This window comes from Manacus candei, unplaced genomic scaffold (assembly GCF_025592945.1).
Source record: "Manacus candei isolate 608988 ecotype Guabito, Panama unplaced genomic scaffold, ASM2559294v1 h1tg000024l, whole genome shotgun sequence".
Taxonomy (NCBI): Eukaryota; Metazoa; Chordata; class Aves; order Passeriformes; family Pipridae; genus Manacus; species Manacus candei.
Genome location: NW_026138072.1, coordinates 164,111 through 183,673, shown reverse-complemented (window position 1 = coordinate 183,673; position 19,563 = coordinate 164,111). Strand labels below are relative to the sequence as shown.

Genomic DNA, 19,563 nt, shown 5'->3' with positions numbered 1-19,563 from the left:
TCCATAAAAATAACCATTAGATAACTTACTGCGTGTCCCTCTGCTATGGCTTGGCTGAATTCTGTTGCCTTGCTGTGTCAGGCAGCTTCCTGTCATACAGAGTGCTATTGCTGATGAAGTAAGTATGCAAATATGGAAGTGTGAAAACTGCTTTTTGTATACATTACTGTCAATATGACTTTGAATTTTGGCAGACTGTAAAAAATACTCAAAGATAATCTAATGCATTCATTTTAAAATATAAATGAATGAGGACAGGCTTAGCGTTTATGTAGTATTTATCCATGTGTTACGACCTGCCCCAGAAGGCAAGGGTAATCCAGGTTCTTGTTAATAGATCCCTCGGGGCAGATTAGAATGAAGTGACACATCTGTGTTTATAAATACATATATATGTAGGATTTGTTTTAGAACAATTTGGTTGTGAAGGAAAACACGTATGAAGCTGTTTTGGTTGTTATTATCTACAGTAATACAGCAATATTAAAACGTAGAAATAACACTTAGGAAAACAGATAAGGAAAAGAAAGAGAAAAGGTAAAAGTACAAAGTTATATAGTCACCGCCCATTGAATCCAGCAGTGAGACTTGGTAGTTGCAATTTTGATGTCTGTTGGTTGAAGCGATGGATACGGTCTTGCGGGGTCTTGATCTGGTGGGAGAAGTCCACAAAACTCAAAGATTTCACGAATTATATGTGCTCAGGTTCAGGTAGTAATGCCTAGTGTCCTGCGGTGGGAAGTTTTGCAATGTATGATGTAATACTGTGAATCACGGGATACTTCAGGAATGGTCTAAGTTGCTGCGAATGTCTTGATGCTTCCTCGGAGGGGAGTTTTCACAGCTGAGTCTGAGAAGTGATTGAAACAGAGAAAGGAGTAGACCAGATTAGGATTGCTGATTGCAAAAGTGTTTCATGGTAAGCAAGGGAAAGCATTTGGTCCAGAAACAGTGGATATGGTCTGTATTGTTATTAAAAAAAAAATGCATCATCTCCACTAAAAAGCTGAAAGATGAATTGAACGTTACTGTGCTAAAGCTTGCAAATTGTATGGAGATGTCTTATTTTATACAGATACTGGAAGAAAGAAAGGTCTCTTGTAATTCTAGAATGTTATGGAGATTTTTAAAGGAGATGAGCAATTATAAATGGTCTAAGATTTAATTTAGATAAGTATAAAATAATATACTTAAGAAATTATTATTTAATGCAAATACAAATGACAAAATTACTTGTTTAAAGGATTTGCAAAGTAATAATGAATCAGAGATTGGATATGTTGTAAAGTGATGCTTTATAATGAAATCCATTCCTATCCTGATTTTTACATAGAGGCTGACAGCAGACACACAGGGGTGCACAGACGCTCTCTTCTTCTGTGAGAACATAGAATCACAGAATAATTTGTGTTGGAAAGGACCTTTAAAGGTCATCTAGTCCAAATCTCCTGCCATAAGCAGGGACATCTCCAACTAGGTCAAGTTGCTCAGAGCCCCATATGACCTAATGTTGAATGTTTCCAGGGATGGGACGTCTACCACCTCTCTGCACAACCTGTTCTAGTGTTTCACCACCCTTATTGTAAAAAACGTTTTCCTTATAGCTCATCTAAATGTAAAACTATTACCCCTTCTAAAATGATTGTCCCTGTATTTATTATAAGCTCCCTTTAACTATTGGAAGGCCACAATAAGGTCTCCCCAAAGTCTTCTCTTCTCCCTGCTGAAGAAGAGAAGCCTTCATAGGTGAAGTGCTTCAGCCTTCTGATTACTTTTGTGGCATTCCTCTGGACCAGCTCCAACAGATCTATGCCCTTCATGGATAATAACATGGGTAATAATTGCTAGTGTGATTTCACTGCCATCCATGATTAATATACATTTATTAGGAATATTAGTCTTTGTAAATATGAAATCCTCTTGAGTTTTCACTACTTGCAGTGTGTTGAAACTGGAGTTAAAGTAATAGCCATGTTGCCTGAATATAGTACAGTGTATTGCAGTGCAGCCATGATTAACAAAAGTAGTTTTAATGGGCTTTAAGCCTCTGGTCCTACCTGCCCGGGTTTGCTTTGAACACTGGTGAAACTTACAAGTTATTAGGGATCTAATTTCTTGTAGCCTGTGTCCAGCAGACAGTGAACAACTATCCACCAACACTTTCTGCTCACCAAAGATTTTTATAAGTGGTTTGTGAGAGGAGAATAAATTTGGTTCCTATAAGTGCTGCATAAGGGTGATAGTTTTCTACCTTTTTTTTTGTTTTTTACCCTAATGTGAAAAGTCTGTAGTTAGTAGGCAAAGATTATGACTTCTGCCTAAAATTCCTGTGCAATTTTAGCTTAATTTTTTTGTGGAATTTCTTCAGGACCTTGGCTTCTCAGTCTAGTTGCACTGATAAGTTATACAGCAGATGATCAAATGAAGATTTTTCTTAAAAGCGAAATGTACTTATTAGAAGCAGGAAAAGTTCATCATTATTCAAATAATGAATTTTGAGATAAGCTGATATGATCTCCTACTCTGATAGGGTGACAACCTTAGTAGATGAGGCAAAGGCTGTGGATTTTGGCTGTCTGGACCTTAGTAAAGCCTTTGACACTGTCTTCTACAGCATTTTCCTGGAAAACTGTCTGCTCGTGGCTTGGATGGGTGAAAACACAACTGGATGGCCAGGCCAGACAGTGATGGTGAATGGAGTTACATGCAGCTGATTGGCTCATCACCAGTGGTGTTCCCCAAGGCTCAGTACTGGGGTCTGGTGCACAAGTTCTATGAGGAACGGCTGCGGGAGCTGAAGTTGTTTATCCTGGAGAAAAGGATGCTCGTTGGACAACTTATTGCTCTCTAGAACTACCTGAAAGGAGTTTGTGGTGAGATAGGGGTTGGGCTCTTCTCCCTAGTTACAAGCAATAGAAGAAGAAGAAATGACCTCAAGGTGTGCCTGGGAAGTGGTGGAATTACCATCTCTGGAAGTGCTGAAAAGGCATGTCGATGTGGTGCTTAGGGGTTTAATGATGGACCTGGTGTTAGGTTAATGGTTGGACTTGATGATCTTGGAAGTCTTTTCCAACCTTAACAGTTCCATGTTTCTCTTCACTGCCCCTCCACTCCCACTGAGCTTCTGTCTTGTGTTGTACTTGATACTAGAACAGGTTTCCTAAGATGCAGTAAGAGAACCTGACAAAGATGCAGCTATATGAATAGCTATATTGTTCCTGAAAGGAACAGTTTTACACCTTCTCCAACAGCTGAATGGAGGACTCCTATGCAATGATGTCCTTCATCTGAGCTGTTCCTCTCTTGAAGAGGCTATTGAATGTTATAAACAGTACTGCAATAGCAGCCCTGTAGTGTTCAGTTCTTTGTATGCTGAAAGTATCTGTTACTGCTCAGTCTCGTTTGAGTTGCTGTTCTGATCCTTTGGGTTTCCTGATTTAATAGTCAGTGTTTACTTTTACAAAGGGAACTGTGATTTGGAATGTGTTTGTTCCCATCCTGAGGCTGTTGTGGATAAAATAATGAACCTCAATTCACTTCACTAAAACTCTGCAGTAATACTAAATAGTTGAAAGGGTACTCTGTAACAGAATGGTTTACCTGCTCTCCATGGGTTTGGTTGATAAGGCGAATTTTATGTGCTTAAATTGCAAAGAAAACCCAATTGTCACGAGAAACCACTGGAGTTTTTTGATTGATTGTGGGTTTTTTTGTGTTTGTTGTTGTTGGGGTTTTTTTTTTGTTTGTTTTGGGTTTTTTTGTTTGCCTTCTAGTTAGGAAAGGTTATTTTCATAGGAAATGTAGTATAGCATTCAGATTTCTGGCAGACGTTGATACTCTTCATTATTGGAATTTTTAAGGTAAGGTCAGACTGGAGTATTACATAGCAGTTCTTCAGAATTATGCTTTGGTTTTATTTTGTTTGTTTGTTTGCATGTTTTTTTTCTCCTGCAAGGGCAACTTAAATGTAGAGGTTCAGGAGACATGCTCATGTATGGGTATATAGTCACAGTATATCTTGACTGCATTTTGTACACTTGGTTATTTGTAGAAACCAGAAAAACAGAGAGAGGGAGGAAAATAAATAACATTGGAAATACTTTCTCATGTGCTCTTATCAAGGGACAAGGGGGAAAAAAAAAGAAAAAGGGAAAGAATAGATTCAGAAATGGGGGAGACTGAAGAGAGGAAGTGAAGAGTTGAAAAGTGGAAAAGACTGTATTTGTTCAAAGGCTCAGTTTTAAGTAGAGGTAGGAAAAGCCATGTCTTTTGGCATATTATCTGGGAACACTGAGACACCTTGCTGAGTGCCCTGAAAGAGCTGGAGTTGTACTGATGATCAAAGCAGTGAAGGTATACTGCAGCAAAAGAAAAAGAAAAAAAAATTGAATTAGATCAATAGCTTATGGGTCAGTTTCTCAGTAACTTCTATTAAACTAATTGTGTGCCATAGCACTTCATTTTACTTTTATAATATGTATGACAATTCCAGCTTTTCTATGGCAGTACTGGTTAAAAGTTTTGGTATTTTTAATTTAGTATCACTTTCAAAGTGATTATGTCACTTTGTTTATGATTAATACTTAAATATTTTTTCTTTAGCTCATATGAGTTCTCTTTTTGTTACTGTATCCCTTTTTCCCCTTGTAAGGAACTGCTTATAAGTGACAGTTTGTATCCCAGTAGTTAAATACATTAGCAATTTGCTTATCCTCAAGATCAGCTAAATAAAATTGATTTTTAAACAGGAAATAATGCTAACTTTTTTCCTACACTATTTTTATTTTTAGGAATGTTGTCTCTGCAATTTGAGAGGTGGTGCATTGAAGCAAACTACTGACAAAAAGTAAGTAATATATTTTTCAGGACTGTATATGCTTATTTCTGACTTTATTCCCAATCCATTCCCATGTGCAAAGCATTTGTAAACATAATTACTTGACAGTGTCCCTTGAAGCTGAATTGTTGCAGAACTAAAATTACTGCTATTCAAATGTACCACTGGCATTTTGTGAAATAGTTAGATAGTAAAATGTACGTTTCTTTTAGTATTTGCACGCACTTGCTTGTTCCAAATTTTAATCTGCTGGCCTTTGTGTAGAGAAAGTAAATGAGAGCTCATTTATCCCTGTTTGCATGAGAAAGTCTTACCAAACACCAAAGTGTATTTTCCTCTTTCCTCCTGAAAACTACCATGCAATACCTTTGAACTTCTAAACCCAGTATTTTCAGTTAATTAATTTTAATCATATTGAAATAATTTTCAATTCTGAAGTCGTTCTTTTTTTATTCAAATACATTTATAGCACACACTATCAAAAATAATATTGTTGATGACATTGTATTATTAACAGAATCAATATTTTTTATTGTATCTGGATGACAGACACTATAGCAAGTAACCCTAAAAGATGAAGTGGAAAATGTCTCAGCTTAATTTTTTGTCAAGCCCAGTAGTACAACAGTCTTCATGCATTTAGAATTTCATAATTAATTAGGTTATTTTAGTAGCTTGGCAATATCATGTAGACTCTTTCTTTAATGCTTTGGAATGCAGTGGTAAGACATGATCTTGGTACAACATTCTTTTTTGCTTAGCAGGAAAGAATTTATTTATCAATGATTTGCATTGGGTTGCATGACTGGTGAATTGTTCAGTTAGTAGAAGGTTTTATGTGAAACTCAGGCCATATCTTACCTACAAAAAGCATTAATGTCGTAACCATTCTAGTGGGGCTTTTGACCAGTACATGAAAATTCTCATCTGATTTTTAGTTTGAATTCCCCTAAATTTGATACTTGCTTTAATCACAAAAAAAAAAAAAAAAAAAGAGAAAAAAAAATGACAGAAATATCTCATGCCCTTTTTAATATTTGCTGTTGACTGATTACAGGTTGCTCCTTTGAAAATATGTATATCTTTTTTTGTGAACCAATTGAAATTTTTTCCAAATATTTCATAAGATTTATTCATAGAAAAAAAATCTACAGAAGTTTACATAGAGTGATTTTCTTTGTATAACAATACATAAAGTCTTTGGCTTTACATTCTGTCACTCTGTAGGTTAGTGTTACAGATTTATGAAATGGAATTTCTGTAAAAGCAGTTCAACTCCTGTTTTCCTGTTTCCATAATACCTTATAGCTGTTATACATTGTGGAGTTTTTCATCTATCTTTCAGTTTCAGCTACCATTCCAAGATTTTGAGTTTTTCAGAAAAGTATGTTACAAATATGTCTTTTTTTTCCAACAAGTGTAAAATCTAACATGTGCATTCCCTTTGCTCCTTGTTTGCTCCTTACAAACTAGTGAGGGATATGAGTATTACTTATATTTAAAAGCTAATGTATCAAACACAGAGTGTGTGTGTGCAGGAAACAATTTACCATGTAGGAGAGTTGAGATTCCTTCTTTTCAGCAGAACACAGCAATTATTTTGAGTCTGTTAGGTTGAGAGATGTCAGAGTATAAATGATTGGGTAAAGATTGATTGAAGAGGTATTTTATTTACAGCGTTTCTGTCCCATAAAGCTTAGATGGTAAGACTGTAGTTTAGCAGGTGGGCAGGCAGCAATGAAGAGAAAAAGGGTGTTATTACAAATTTAAAGAAGTCTTAAAGCAGGACTCTTTAAGTTAAAACATGAACAAAGCTGTCACTTTAATAAAATTATAGATCTGCAAGCTTTATCTGCTTTTATTTGGGCTGAATTTATAACTTGCTAATTGATATGTCATCTTCATATACAGCTGTTATTTCACACTGATGAATACAACTTTGAAGTCACATGACAGCAGTTTATATTTAGTTGTTGGGTGTCATATTATACTTTTTTAGATGTTTTTGTCAATGACTTATTTGAAATACTACTTCTCTACTGCAGGAAAGAGAAATTATTTCTCTTTTCTGCATCACCCTCCATCTCCTTCAGTTTCAGCCCACATTCCTGTTAATCTGCTAAGATGCTCAAATAATATGTGTCTCTTGGAGATATACAGAAAGGGGAGTGAGGCAAGCATTCAGGGCTTAGAGAAATAGAGCAGATGGGGTAATGAAACCAGATGTACAGTGAATGACAGGGAATAAGGCAAATATGAGTCAAAGAATAGAAATGTTTTCCTTTCTTCAGATTTACTACTTGTCTGTCCCTAAAAGATTTTAGAAGTAATCTCAGAAGGCTGCTCTTTGTTAATAAGAATGTTATTAGCTTCTCTTTTACTCCATGAAACATACACTTTCAGTATTAATTTCAGACTTTTTAAAGTTTCATTTAGCCTTTCTTATTCTGATATTTATGTATTGAAACAGAATTTGGAGGATAATAGCAATGCTTTCTGATGAATATAGGAAGCACATAGAATGATCTCATAAACTTCCTGAAGTTGCACTGAAGTCTTACATGTAGCATTGGTCCTAGGCACTTGCAAGTGTTTTCACTGCTAAAGGTGATCCAGTTCATGTTGGGCATTGCACTGATAGCCTGGTCACTCTGCTGCTTTTATGCCATTGTGTCTGTAAACAGAAAATCTTGATAGTATACTTTGTTTTGCATTTCAGTAGATATATGGCTGATTGTGATCACGTGTGTTGCCTACGAATAGTTACTCAGGTCTGAGAAATGTTAATGCAAAATGCTGTAGATGATAATTACTCATGAACCAAATAGCATGTTCTTTACATACATACCTGAATGGCACAACTACGAAAACTTCGCACATAATGGAAAGTGAAAGATGCTTTCAAAAATGTTGCAACAGGACCTCAGTCTGAAATTATATTTAAACGAAGTGGTGGTGGTGTAACATTTGCTAAAATGTTTTGAAGAAGTTTAGGAAAGCCTAATAAGGAACTAAATAGAGATGGATGCCTTTAAAAAAACCCAAAAGCAAAAGCAAAAAACAAAACACACAGCAAGTAATGAAACATCTGAAACACTTGTACTTCTATGGGTTTTTTTGGTGGTATTTTTGACTTGCCACTTTTCACAGGTGGGCACATGTAATATGTGCAATTGCCATCCCAGAAGTCAGATTTGGTAATGTCACAGAGCGTACTCCGATAGACACTAGCAGAATACCTTTGCAAAGGTTAAAATTGGTGAGTAGTATATTAATATATGCTTTACTATTAAGGTGTTCCAATATTTGAAATGTATTGAAAATCTGAATTGTGATGATTATTGCAACGTAGAGTGCAGTAAACCATGTTTAAGGTAAGGAATAAATAACCAGGTTTTTATTAAGATCGGCCTTTTGACACATAGTGGCAATTCATTAACACTGTTAACAGTCTTTGGTGTTCTATTAAAAGTAATTCAAACCTGTTGTTCCGCAAAAAAAGAATAACAAACTTGATCAATGTCAGCTGTGGAAGTTTCACTTTTGGAACTCTACTGGTGATGAAACGTGAACAGACTGGGAATATTACACAATACATGTTTGTGAGGTCTCTTTACTGTGGCTTTTTACCTCAATGAACTAGTTATGAAGGTAAAAGGATGTATGATCTGTTTGTTACATTGTATCTCCACCATCTGGACATTGAAAAATGTGCATAAAACAAATCACATAATAAAGAGTGTCATTCAAGAAAACTGATGTACCCAAGCAGAAGATATGCATAAAGATATGCATAATTGCTATGTTACATGTTGAATTACTTAAGTTGTCACTGTGTGCATGACTGTGATGTCTGGTAGAAAGTGAGTAATTCAAAGCCTTAGAGAAAGCATAAGTCTTCTGGATCAGCCCCACACTGTTTCCAATATAGTTCTTGGTCTACCTTAGCTTGTACTCACTTATTTTGAACTATTAATATTTTTTTTCTATTTTAGTTTACTTTCATTCCATTTGTTAGCTTTTGTCTTTTGTAACTTCATTTCTAAATGTGGAAGTGGAGTGGTTTAAACCTTGGAGTGGTTTAAAATTGGTAGCCTGTGCTTCAAATGGCAATCCGTTTTGAATTTTTGCTCAAAATTTTAAAATTTGGTTTTCACAAGTCCTTTAAAAATAATTTGAAAGACATATCTAAAGAGTATATATATAACATACTATAAAAATGTAAGGTGACTGCTTGAAAATTGTTAATTCAAGGATCGAAAACACAGAAATCATAGAAACGTAGAATGATTAAGGTTGGAAATGACCTCCAAGTTCATCAAGTCCAAATTCTGTCTGAATAACACCATGCTCATGGTGCGCACCTTATCACAATGTGCCATGACTACTCATTTTTTGAACACTTCCAGGGATGGTGACTCCACCACTTCCCTCGGGAGACTGTTTCACCCTTTTAGTGTTAACCACCCTTTCAGTGAAGAAATTTCTTGTTCTATCCAACCTAAACCTCCCCTAGTGGAGCTTGAGGCCATTTACTGTTGTCTCACTGCTTTTTACTTGGGAGAAGAGACTGATCCTCATCTCACCATACCCTTATTTCAGGTAGTTGTAGAGAGTGATAAGGTTCCCGCTGAGCCTACTTTTCTCCAGGCTGAACAACTCCAGCTGCTCCAAATAAAACTTGCTCTCCAGAGCCTCTCACAGCTCTTCTATTGCCCTTCTCTGGACTTGCTTCAGCACCTCAATGACCTTCTTGGAGTGAGGGACCCAAAACTGAACACTTGTATTTTTTCCTTCAGTGGATAGAATATTGCTTTTAGTGCTTAGTGCTTTTTCAGTTCTTGATGCCTCCTTCAATATAAAATGACGTCGAACCACTACAGGTTGTATTACGCTGTGTATGCGCTTATAGTCTCCTGCCAGTACGTGGCTGTTTAGAAATAGAGTACTTGCCTTCCTGAACACTGTTTTTTAAAATAAAAGAGTTTGTATATTTGAGTGAAATGAATGTTGTGAAGAAGAAATTCAGCTGAATACAATAAAAATGAGAGGAAGAGTACTTCATAACAGCCATAAGTGTAGTAATGCTGCAGGTAGTAGAGTCTTACTGCGAGGGAGGGAAGCACTATAATGCTGGTTAGCACATTAAATCTTAGTTTTCCAAGATTTCTTTTCTGACATTAAATTTGTAATGAAATAGCTAGGCTTGTACTAATTTAAGAGAAGTAGGCAGTTTGACCATTTCGAAAGTCTCTGTAATGTCAGTCGACTGATAAAATGTTGCTTCTTGGGTAAAGAAGCAGGAAAAAAATCTGCCATAAAACCACCAGCAGTCTGCTTTTACATTTTGGCTTTTGTTGCAAATAATTTACTGTATGTGATGATTTTACTCCACTATGTATCACAGTGAATACCCTAGCTAAACTAATTCTCCTGAATGATATTGTATTATTCTGTATTTAAAAAATAAATATATGCATATATTCCATGGAATTTCATGGATACTTACTTTGTATTTTCTCTAAAGCCCTCTGTTTTAGATACTTTTTGTAAAATATTTCTCTTGTTTCCTGAAACATGGGGTTCCTACATCTCTAAAGAGTTTGCTGTCAGTAACCTTGTGTATATCTGCCACATCACTCTCAAATCAAATGTGATCTTTATGTTAGTGTTTGCTTCATGACTGTTGATGCTACAGAATAGCAATTAAGCTCTCATACCCACTGAGCACTGGGTACCTTGCCTAGAGGGAACCCTAGGAATTATCTGCGAATTTATTTGTTTCTTTCTCTAGGAATGCCTGTCTTTTCTTGTCTATACTTGGCCCAGCTTCCATCTTTACCTTTCGTTCCTCTCCATTATCATTTACCCTTTACCTTGAAGTAGACAGTTGATGCTGTCTGTCTTGCTGTTAATTTCTGTAAAAGCATACTGAGTGTCGTACACTTTGAGTTAGCTCCGGGGATATGTGAGCAATTGTTTCAGGCCAGTTTTGCCATTTGAAATTATAGGGACTGTCAGTGCTGCTCTTCAGCAGCCAAATCCTGTTTTGCAGCTAGCCTATTTGTTATTCACCACTCTCTGTCATTCAGAGCCAGAGAGTTGCCAGAACAAAGGCAGGTTTTGTGCATTGTTTCTTGATACTGAGCCTTCATAAGCAATAATTTTTTAAAAATACATTTTTGAACCTATTTTTATAATCCATTTTATGATAAAGCATGGGGTAGCTAATAGTAAATGTGGGCTGCCCTACTATGCTACCTCTTCTTTACACTATTTAGGATGTGTTTTGTTGACTTTTTTTTTAAATGAGCAAAACAAAATGGAAAACAAATATAAAGGAATAGATTACATTCTAGCATACACCATACCAAAACTAGATATTACAATATAGGAGCAAATGGTTCTAGTTGTTTTAAACATTTTCTATCCTTGTCCTCTGTCTTCTTCCCTCTTGAAATAGTAAGAAACCCAAATAATCAGAATATCTGCTGTTTTCAGAGATCCAGAGGCATAGCCAACATTATCTTTGATGTAACATCTCCAAAGGAATATCAAAGGAAATAAAAAGTCAATTTTTTTTTAACAAATTAAAAAGCATCTGTGCAAATGTGAACATATTGGTAGGCTGTTTTGTATTGCTTAGCTAGTATGTGTACTGATTGCTGTTAAACAGTTTTAATTCACAGGAAATTTTGGGTTGGAATCAGTATGTCTCCTGTCAGTCTTCCTATTATTAGATATTCAGGATATACTCATTTATTCTAGAGTAAAAAATCAATATTTGTATTATAGTAGCTCACACCTTTAAAATTGTTTTATGCAACTGTCTCACATTTGCAGGTTAGTGGGGTTTTTTTAGCATGCCAAAACGTTTCTTATTTCTCTAGCTCTTTTCAATAGGTTATATGTCATGTACCATCACTGCTGAAAATTTACATGACAGTGAAATTTTCATTAAAAATTAATTCTCTTGAAAATTATTCCTTAATGGTAGTGGATGAAAACACTCTAAATAGAAGATTTATCTGCTTTGTTTTTCATAGGGGCATGTGAAAGAAAAGAATATGATATGCTCTGTTGAAATCACTTCTATTTTAGGGGTGTACAGCCATGATATTGTAGGACTCTAGCTGAATTTTCATGTGAAAGCAAAAGACCTTCCAGGCAACTTCAGTGTGGAAAGCATTCCACAAAGTTACCATAATCTGTAGTTTCTCCATGCTGTCTCTCTATGACTATATTTTTTCTATTTTTTTGAAGTATAAGTGAATGAAAAAGTAAGATTGTCCTGGTCTCTTTTGTCAGAGAGGCAGGCTTTCTTCCTGTATTTTGTATTCAGTCTGGTTGGTGACATCCATCAGATACTTTGAGTTCAAATAGCCACCTGGAATGACAATTTGTGATTATCAAACTATGAAACAAATGTGTTGAATATGGATGTTTAAGCACAGGTTCTAAAATGAAATGGCTGGAGGGTTATACCTTACCATATCAGACCTTATAAAACAATGTTTTACATAAACTACAGTGTGCTAGCTGATTTGTGGACATATAGTTCAGATGGTCTCTGTTCCAGTGGTCTCCCAGTTCAACAGCAGACATATGGAACAAGCATGAATATGGGAAATACACATGTGCCAAAGTAAGTACTTCTAATCTCAGTGAAAATGTTAGGAACAGATAAAAAGGAGGCAAAGTTGCTGAGAACTGATGGAATGAGGGGAGAACACATGAAAGTTCTCCTAACAGAAGTGCAGAGTTTCAGCTGATGACAAGTTGGAACAACTATGTGATTTGTAGGAGAATTTATGCTGTGAATGAGTGTGGTGTCAGCTTCCATCCCAACACAGTTTAACAGTCTAACAGTTTATCCAAAGCAGACAAAGCTTAGGTTTCTAGCTGAGTTTAGCTTTATTTATTTTTGGCTTGTTCCATTTGTCCTTGGGTCTCCAAGGGAAACTTGGGTGTATGCTCATGCTTTTGAAAACCTGTTTTCCTTGACTATTTGTATATATGAGGCTTTGGGTCATAGAAAACAGGCTGGATTCCTTTGTGTGTCAAAGTCAATGATAAAACTCAGTTTTACTTCAGGAAGGGAAAAGCTTTTCCCCAAGTACCTAGATAGTTTCTGCTTTCAAAAGACTGTTAATTACTCAGCTTAATTATAAATATGAATTACAGCTGCATGAAAAAGTCTCTGGGGGTAAAAAATTCAGAGTGACCTCTCAAACATAAACACAGTCTTTAAAAGAAAGAGTAAGTACTCTCTTGTCTGTTATTTTATTTTAATAAAAATAGGACTTAAAACTAGAATGAAATGAAATCTGTTCCTACTCTAGGGCCGAGGAATTCAAACCAACAGGTACATTTAGAATCATTAGCATATGTTCCTGTACCTATACATTTTGAGATGTCAACTCTAAGATCAAGTTTTGAATATAATGCATATCAACTCAGTAGTAAAATACATTATCTCCTTTTGGTGTTTTTTGATGTTTTAAAACGCTTGGATATTAGATTGACTTTGTCCTTATAGGCAGTTACTGCAATACTGTACTGAAACATGCACTTAAGATGCCTTGTTTCTTTATCTGTAGAGTTTTCTATTATTTTTATATTTGAAATACTATTTCTCCAACAAAATAGAGGTAGAAAATGAGTTTTGGAATAGCTGAAGTTACCCTGAAGCTTTTGATGACCTCAAATTTGTATTTGACAAGTGAACTGAGTATAACCACAAGTGTACTCTGAGTGAGGAACATTATTTTGAAAAGAAATCTACACTGTGATGATGACTGATCTACAAGCCTTTCAGTATCTGGCTGAAACCATAAAGTTTTTTTAGAAGGCTATACACTTTAAAATTTGCACCTGAAGGCAAATAATAGTGAGCTTGAAAGCCAGAGATTATAGTGTTGAAGGGTACATCAATTCTGAAAATACAGAGGTTTCTCAGTGGTATGGCACTGAAGAATGGAAGCAAAGCAAAAATGTGTATGAGCTTTTAAAAGAACGAGCAAATATTCTCCTGCCTGTCATTCTATTTTAATGATGTATGGAACCTCAAAAAGGATTAAAGACATTTGAGGACACTGCTCATCTTCTGTGTTCTAATGTGCAATGAAATTCATTTGTTAAACTGCAGTGATGTAGTAGGACTACTGCAGCTGTGTTTGTGAAAGAGTAAAGAACCACTTGCAGTGATGTGCACTAGTGTTGCTATGTGTTTCTGGTAATACAAAGAAGTATTGATTACTTTCAATATTTCCAAAAATATTGCTGGAAGGACTATTGAGCAGAATCATTATACCATACATACATTCATGTGCTAACTAGCTCATTGCATGCATTCACAGGCAATGGGAGCAAAACAGACAGAAATCTTGAGACAAGTTTTAAAATATTTTCAAACTGTTTTAAAACTATTAATGAAATAGCTTTTAGTGGCACTCTTGATTTTAAAATAATGGTAAACTAAAAATGATACAGTAGTTGATTACTGTAATATATAATTCCTTATAAATGTAGTGACTCATTGTCATCATGTACAAAATAGAATTTAGTGTACATGCTTTAGTCACAGTGTTTATTAGATTTTTAATAGATATATTAGAAGAATGTACTTTTCTGGCTGTATAGTACATACTGTCAGAATAAATTGCTACAATGAACAAGATCGTATTACAAACTGTCAGTTTGTATCTTGCAATGGTGCCATACTATCAAGTCTTATGCAAGATATGGAAAATGTTAGTTATGCATGACTATAAATAATGTCTGAAGACACAAAGAGACATAAACATGTTTGCTGATATAAGTGTAGTAACTACCAAGGATTAAATATGCCCACTGTGTACAGAATTTAAGTAATGTTTTAGAAAACCAGGAGAAAGAAAACTGGCATCAGGTTTGTATCTTAAGAAACGAATTCGTAGACAGCATAATCCAGGACAACTTATCTCTTATCATTACATGCACAAGGTAGTGCGTGTTGTTACTTTTTTTGTATATATAGTGATTGAATACGTATCAAGCCAAGGTATTTTTAAATGTAAATTTAAAACTGAAAAAATTTCTTCCATGATTTTGTACCACCTTTGTGTTTGGGTTGGAGGTAATTCCAAATATCAGTACAGCAAGGTGAAACCTTGCTGTGGCCTTTCGATACATAAAAGAAACTTCTAAGAAAGACAGGAAAAGACTTTTAGGCAGGACTTGCAGTGACAGGACAAGCTGCAACAGTTTTATACTGAAAGAAGGTAGGTTTAGATTGGATAAAAGGAAGATTTTTTTACAATGGAAGTGATAGAGTACTGGAACAGGTTGCCAATAGAACTTGTGGATGCCTCATTATTGAAAGAGTTCAAGGTTGGTTGAGTGGGGTTTTGAGCAACCTGATCTAGTGAAAAGTATCTGTGCCTGTGGTGATGGGGCTGGAACTAGAAGATCATTAATAATCTCTTCCAAGCCAAACTGTTCTATGATTCTAGAGGACCAGGAATGGGGACTTTCAAAGAATAAACTTATGATGAGGTAATCACCACTGATATTGCTGAGGACTGCTGTTTTTAAAAAAAATGTATTTAATGTGTATGTAGTCAGTAACACAGGAAAATTTATTCAAAACTGCTTTAGAATTATGGATAATAAGAAGGTAAATTTCTAGAGGATTGAATAATACCACTTTATGGTCTCATAAATCATACCGGTAATAATTGCAGTGATGCTTCAGTTTAAAATATCTTACTCTGGACACAAAGGTGATGCAAGGTTATGGAAGAAATTTTTTTCTCCTATAAATTTGCATTTAAAAAAGTGTGCAACATTCCCTTTCCTCTAGTCACTGGGGACTATCCATGACTACCATGACTTTTCAGATATGATGGAAAGTGGCTTGGCAGCTGTATCAGCTGATTCCTTCAGGACACTGGGATGCATCTCATAGGGTGTCATGGTCTTGTGTATGTTTAGGTTCCTCAGGTGGTCTTGAACTTGATTGTCTCTTACAATGGGATTGACTTCATTCCTCCAGTTTCTGTCTTGAAATTCAGGGACTTGAGAGATACGGGAAGATTGATTGCTAGTGAAAACTGAGGCAAAAAAAAAATTTTGAGTACCTAATATTTTTTTTAATCTTCCTTTTCTAACCAACATGCCCGTAGAAGCCATTCTTATTATTCTTTGCATCCACTGCCAAACTCAGCTTCAGCTGCAACTTAGCTTTCCCTACACAACCTCTATATTCTTCCTAGGATACGTGTCCCTGATTCTGCTGTCTGTACTTTTTTCTGTCTTTCAGTTTGGCCAGGAGATCCTTTCTAAGCCATGCTGGTCTCCTGCCTTCCTTGTCTGAGTGCTCACGATGGGAATTGAGAGCTCTTGAGCTCTAAGAAAAATGTTCTTAAAGGTCTCCCCATTCTATTCTGCTCCTTTTCCCCTGAGGGCAGTTTCCCACGGGGTCCTGTCCACTAATTCCTTAAATAACTAAAAGTTCAGGCTCCTAAAATTCAGGGTACTGACTTTAATCGTTGTTTGGCCTGTCCCCCTCGAGATGGTGAATTCCACCAGGGCGTGATCACTTCAGCCCAGGCTGCCATCGATCTTGACCTCTCCGGTTAGTTAATCGTGACAGTAAGCGACAAGTGCAGTAACACTTCTCCTCTGTCACCTGGCTCTGTGTCACCTGGGTTAAGAAACTATCCTTGATGCTCTCCAAGACTCTCCTGGACTGCTTATATCTTGCCAAGCTGCTTTTCCAGCAGATGTCAGGGTGACTGAAGTCCCCGAGGTGGATCAGAACGTGCCAGAGTGATGCTTCCTGTAGTTGAAGTTAGAAGGTTTTGTCAACAGGCTCCTCTCAGTGGGGTGGCCAGTAATAAACACAAACCATGAGGTTTCCTTTGTTGACTTGCCCTCTTATTTTCAGCCACAAGGTTTTGACCTGTTCATTGCTGTTTTTCAAAGACAGGCCTGTGCAATCAGTCCATAGAGGGCAAATCGCCTGTCCCTCCTTCCTTGCCTGTCCCTTCTGAACGGTTTATAGCTACCATTTGGAGTGCTGCAGTTGTGTGTTTTGTCCCACAACTTTCAGTGATGGTGATTAGATCATAGCTCTCCAGCTGCACAGTCACTTCCATCCCCTTCTACTTGTTACTTATGCTGTTTTAAAGAATTGATGTGTTTTAAGGATGCAGTGATGAGTAATTGATAAATTAATTATTTGGACATAATAGGAAGCAGTTCAAAACTCAATTCAGTGAGAATGTTTAGCTCTCAAGAGGTTAAATTTATATTTTTAATACTTTTAACTACTTTTTTCCTGTCCTTTTCCTCATTTAAAGTTCTGTGCCATGAGGCATTGATGTGGTGATTCTTGGAACATTACTGTGAGACCTGTTCCCTAAAGGGAGTAAGGTCCAGTTCAGGTTATAAGCTTGAGAACCTGTCTACATGAATAGATACTGGTTTTCCTTCAGGAAGCTGACTGCTGTTTGAAATAATATTTGTAAGGAGCTGCTGAAGAAAGTAATAAATTGAGTTGCACAGCAAATTCTGGGGATTTAAAGTAACTGAAGTTAGTGTTCATTTTGAAGAAAAAAACTAATGGCTGAGCTGCTGTCAAGGATTACCTTTTTTTTCTATAAGTTGAAGTAGCTCTCTGTGAGCTTTCTATATATTCAGTTTCCAAGAAAAAAGATGAGGTATCTGTTTTAGATAAACTTTTATTAGTGGAAAAATGGCACATTCTTTTAGAGACTAATGATTTTTCTGCCGTTGTTTACAGTGGTGCTTTTTTAACAGTAATTTGTTTCATGCTGCTGTTTTGTTTTGGATCCCACTGTTATCAGAAGAAGGTATGGTCTCTTAGACAGCCACAGCTTCAACTACGGATGAGTGTTTTAAATTATCCCAACTGACAGAGAACATCATTTTGTCTCTGGAGGAGTGGCATGTTTTCTCTACGTAGTGGTGTGAGGTCATTTGCTAGTCACATCCAGTATGTTTAACTGTGTGGTCCTGAGGAATGACTGTGTGTTATTTTCATTACTAACAAGCATTACATCTGTCTTGTCAGCTCTGAACTTAAGCAGCTTACTTATTCCTTGCACCTTATCACAGCAGGGCACTTGGCAAGCTGAGAGACTACCCTGTCCAAGTCTGACAAATATAAGTCATAAAGAAATGTCAACATAGTAAGGATGGCAATGCAGTCTACATCATCTTCCAATTTCTCCAGTAGCCTATATTTTACAGAGTGACACTATGACAGAAAAATCTGTTGGTGGAGAGTCAGTGTTACTGTCTGCTTTTTTCAGCAGAGAGTGGTGTGTGTCCAAAGGTGCTATAACAAAATCACACATAGGTTGGCATGGAGTTCGTAAAATGAATAATGAATATGTTAACTTCATATTCCACAGAATTTGACTTCGTGGAACTGGGCAGTTTAAGGGGTATATGAACACAAGTAGAAGCTGTAGAAGATATCCCAAACTGGATTTGAAAGATTATATATTCCCCTGCTTTTTGGATATCAGAGCAATAGTAGAAGATATGTTCTTAAACAAGTGTAACACAAATCAGCTGTTGCAAATGAAAATGAAAAAACTGTTGCAAATAAAACCTTTGTTTTAAAGACCTTCTTATCCTGAGGAAGAGATAATACACATGAACCTTTAGTCTTTTGCATGGTGTCTCATGTTTGCCATCCCTTTGATAGAATGGTAGCTATCTATGTTATCTCTTAATGTTAAGGCAGCATGTGTTGAAATGATGGCTGGAGAGAGTGAGAGTGGAACACAGAGAAGAATAATTCACATTACCTGATTCTGTATGATATTCAGCCAACCATCTGGTCTATAACTTACTGGTTTTCTTCTGCAATATTAAAAATAAATTCCTTGATGACAGAGGCATTAGAGTCTTGCAGCTGGGCAACACTTAAGTGATTCTGGAGAAATTCCAGATCTTTGACTAATAAGGCTTGACTTATATTGCAGGTGTCCTTCGGTTGTAAGCCTTTTGCTTTTTGATCAGCATGGAAGAGTATTTTTATCTTTGTGAGAGGTCTTTGGTTTTTATAACTGATATCTGTTTGCTGGCTGGTTAATTTTGCTCCTATAACACAACTTGCAGTGTAACCTATAATGTGCATTTTCCAGTTCAACATCATAGTTTTTAGACACCCCATGTGTCTGAAAAATACTGTGGTCACTGTGAAAGGTACCTTTGAGATAACTGTCATATAAGTCTCTTTACCCTTAGGAATTTTCTGTTTGCAATAATCGAATTCTTTAATTAGTCATAGTAAAAATTATATCATTATAGCAAGTAGAAATTGGAGAGCTTTTAAAGAGAAATTGAAAACATGCAGCTCTCACCTGGATGTGCCTTGTTAGGTTAATGGGAAATGTAGGAAATGAAGGTTTACTGAATGTGTCCCAGAAAAGATCTGCCATCCCTTACAGAATCACAGAATCATTTAGGTTGGAAAGACTTCTGAGGTCATTGAGTACAGCCTTTGACTGATTACCACCTTGTCAACTAAACCATGGCGCTAAGTGCCACATCCAGTCTTTCCTTAAACATCTCCAGGGACAGTGACTCCACCACCTTCCCAGGCAGTACATTCCAATTTTTAACAACCCTTTCCATGAAGAAATTCCTCCTGTTGTCTAATCTGAACCTCCCCTGGAACAGCTTGAGACCATTTCCTCTTGTCCTAA

General features: G+C 36.3%; 1 protein-coding gene across 8 annotated transcripts in view; it reads left to right on the top strand.

Moving 5' to 3' along the window:
- Positions 1-19,563, top strand: part of KDM4C (lysine demethylase 4C) — a 263,533-nt gene that overhangs the window by 179,948 nt on the left and 64,022 nt on the right. For 5 of the 8 annotated variants that reach the window (XM_051788242.1, XM_051788244.1, XM_051788245.1 and 2 more), the window contains 2 exons: positions 4,791-4,846; positions 7,988-8,096. In XM_051788242.1, the coding sequence (XP_051644202.1) occupies positions 4,791-4,846; positions 7,988-8,096 (165 nt within the window). Of the gene's footprint in view, positions 1-4,790; positions 4,847-7,987; positions 8,097-9,439; positions 14,926-19,563 lie in introns of those variants that run through there. The other 3 variants (XM_051788247.1, XR_007904638.1, XR_007904639.1) reach the window with 3 other exon arrangements.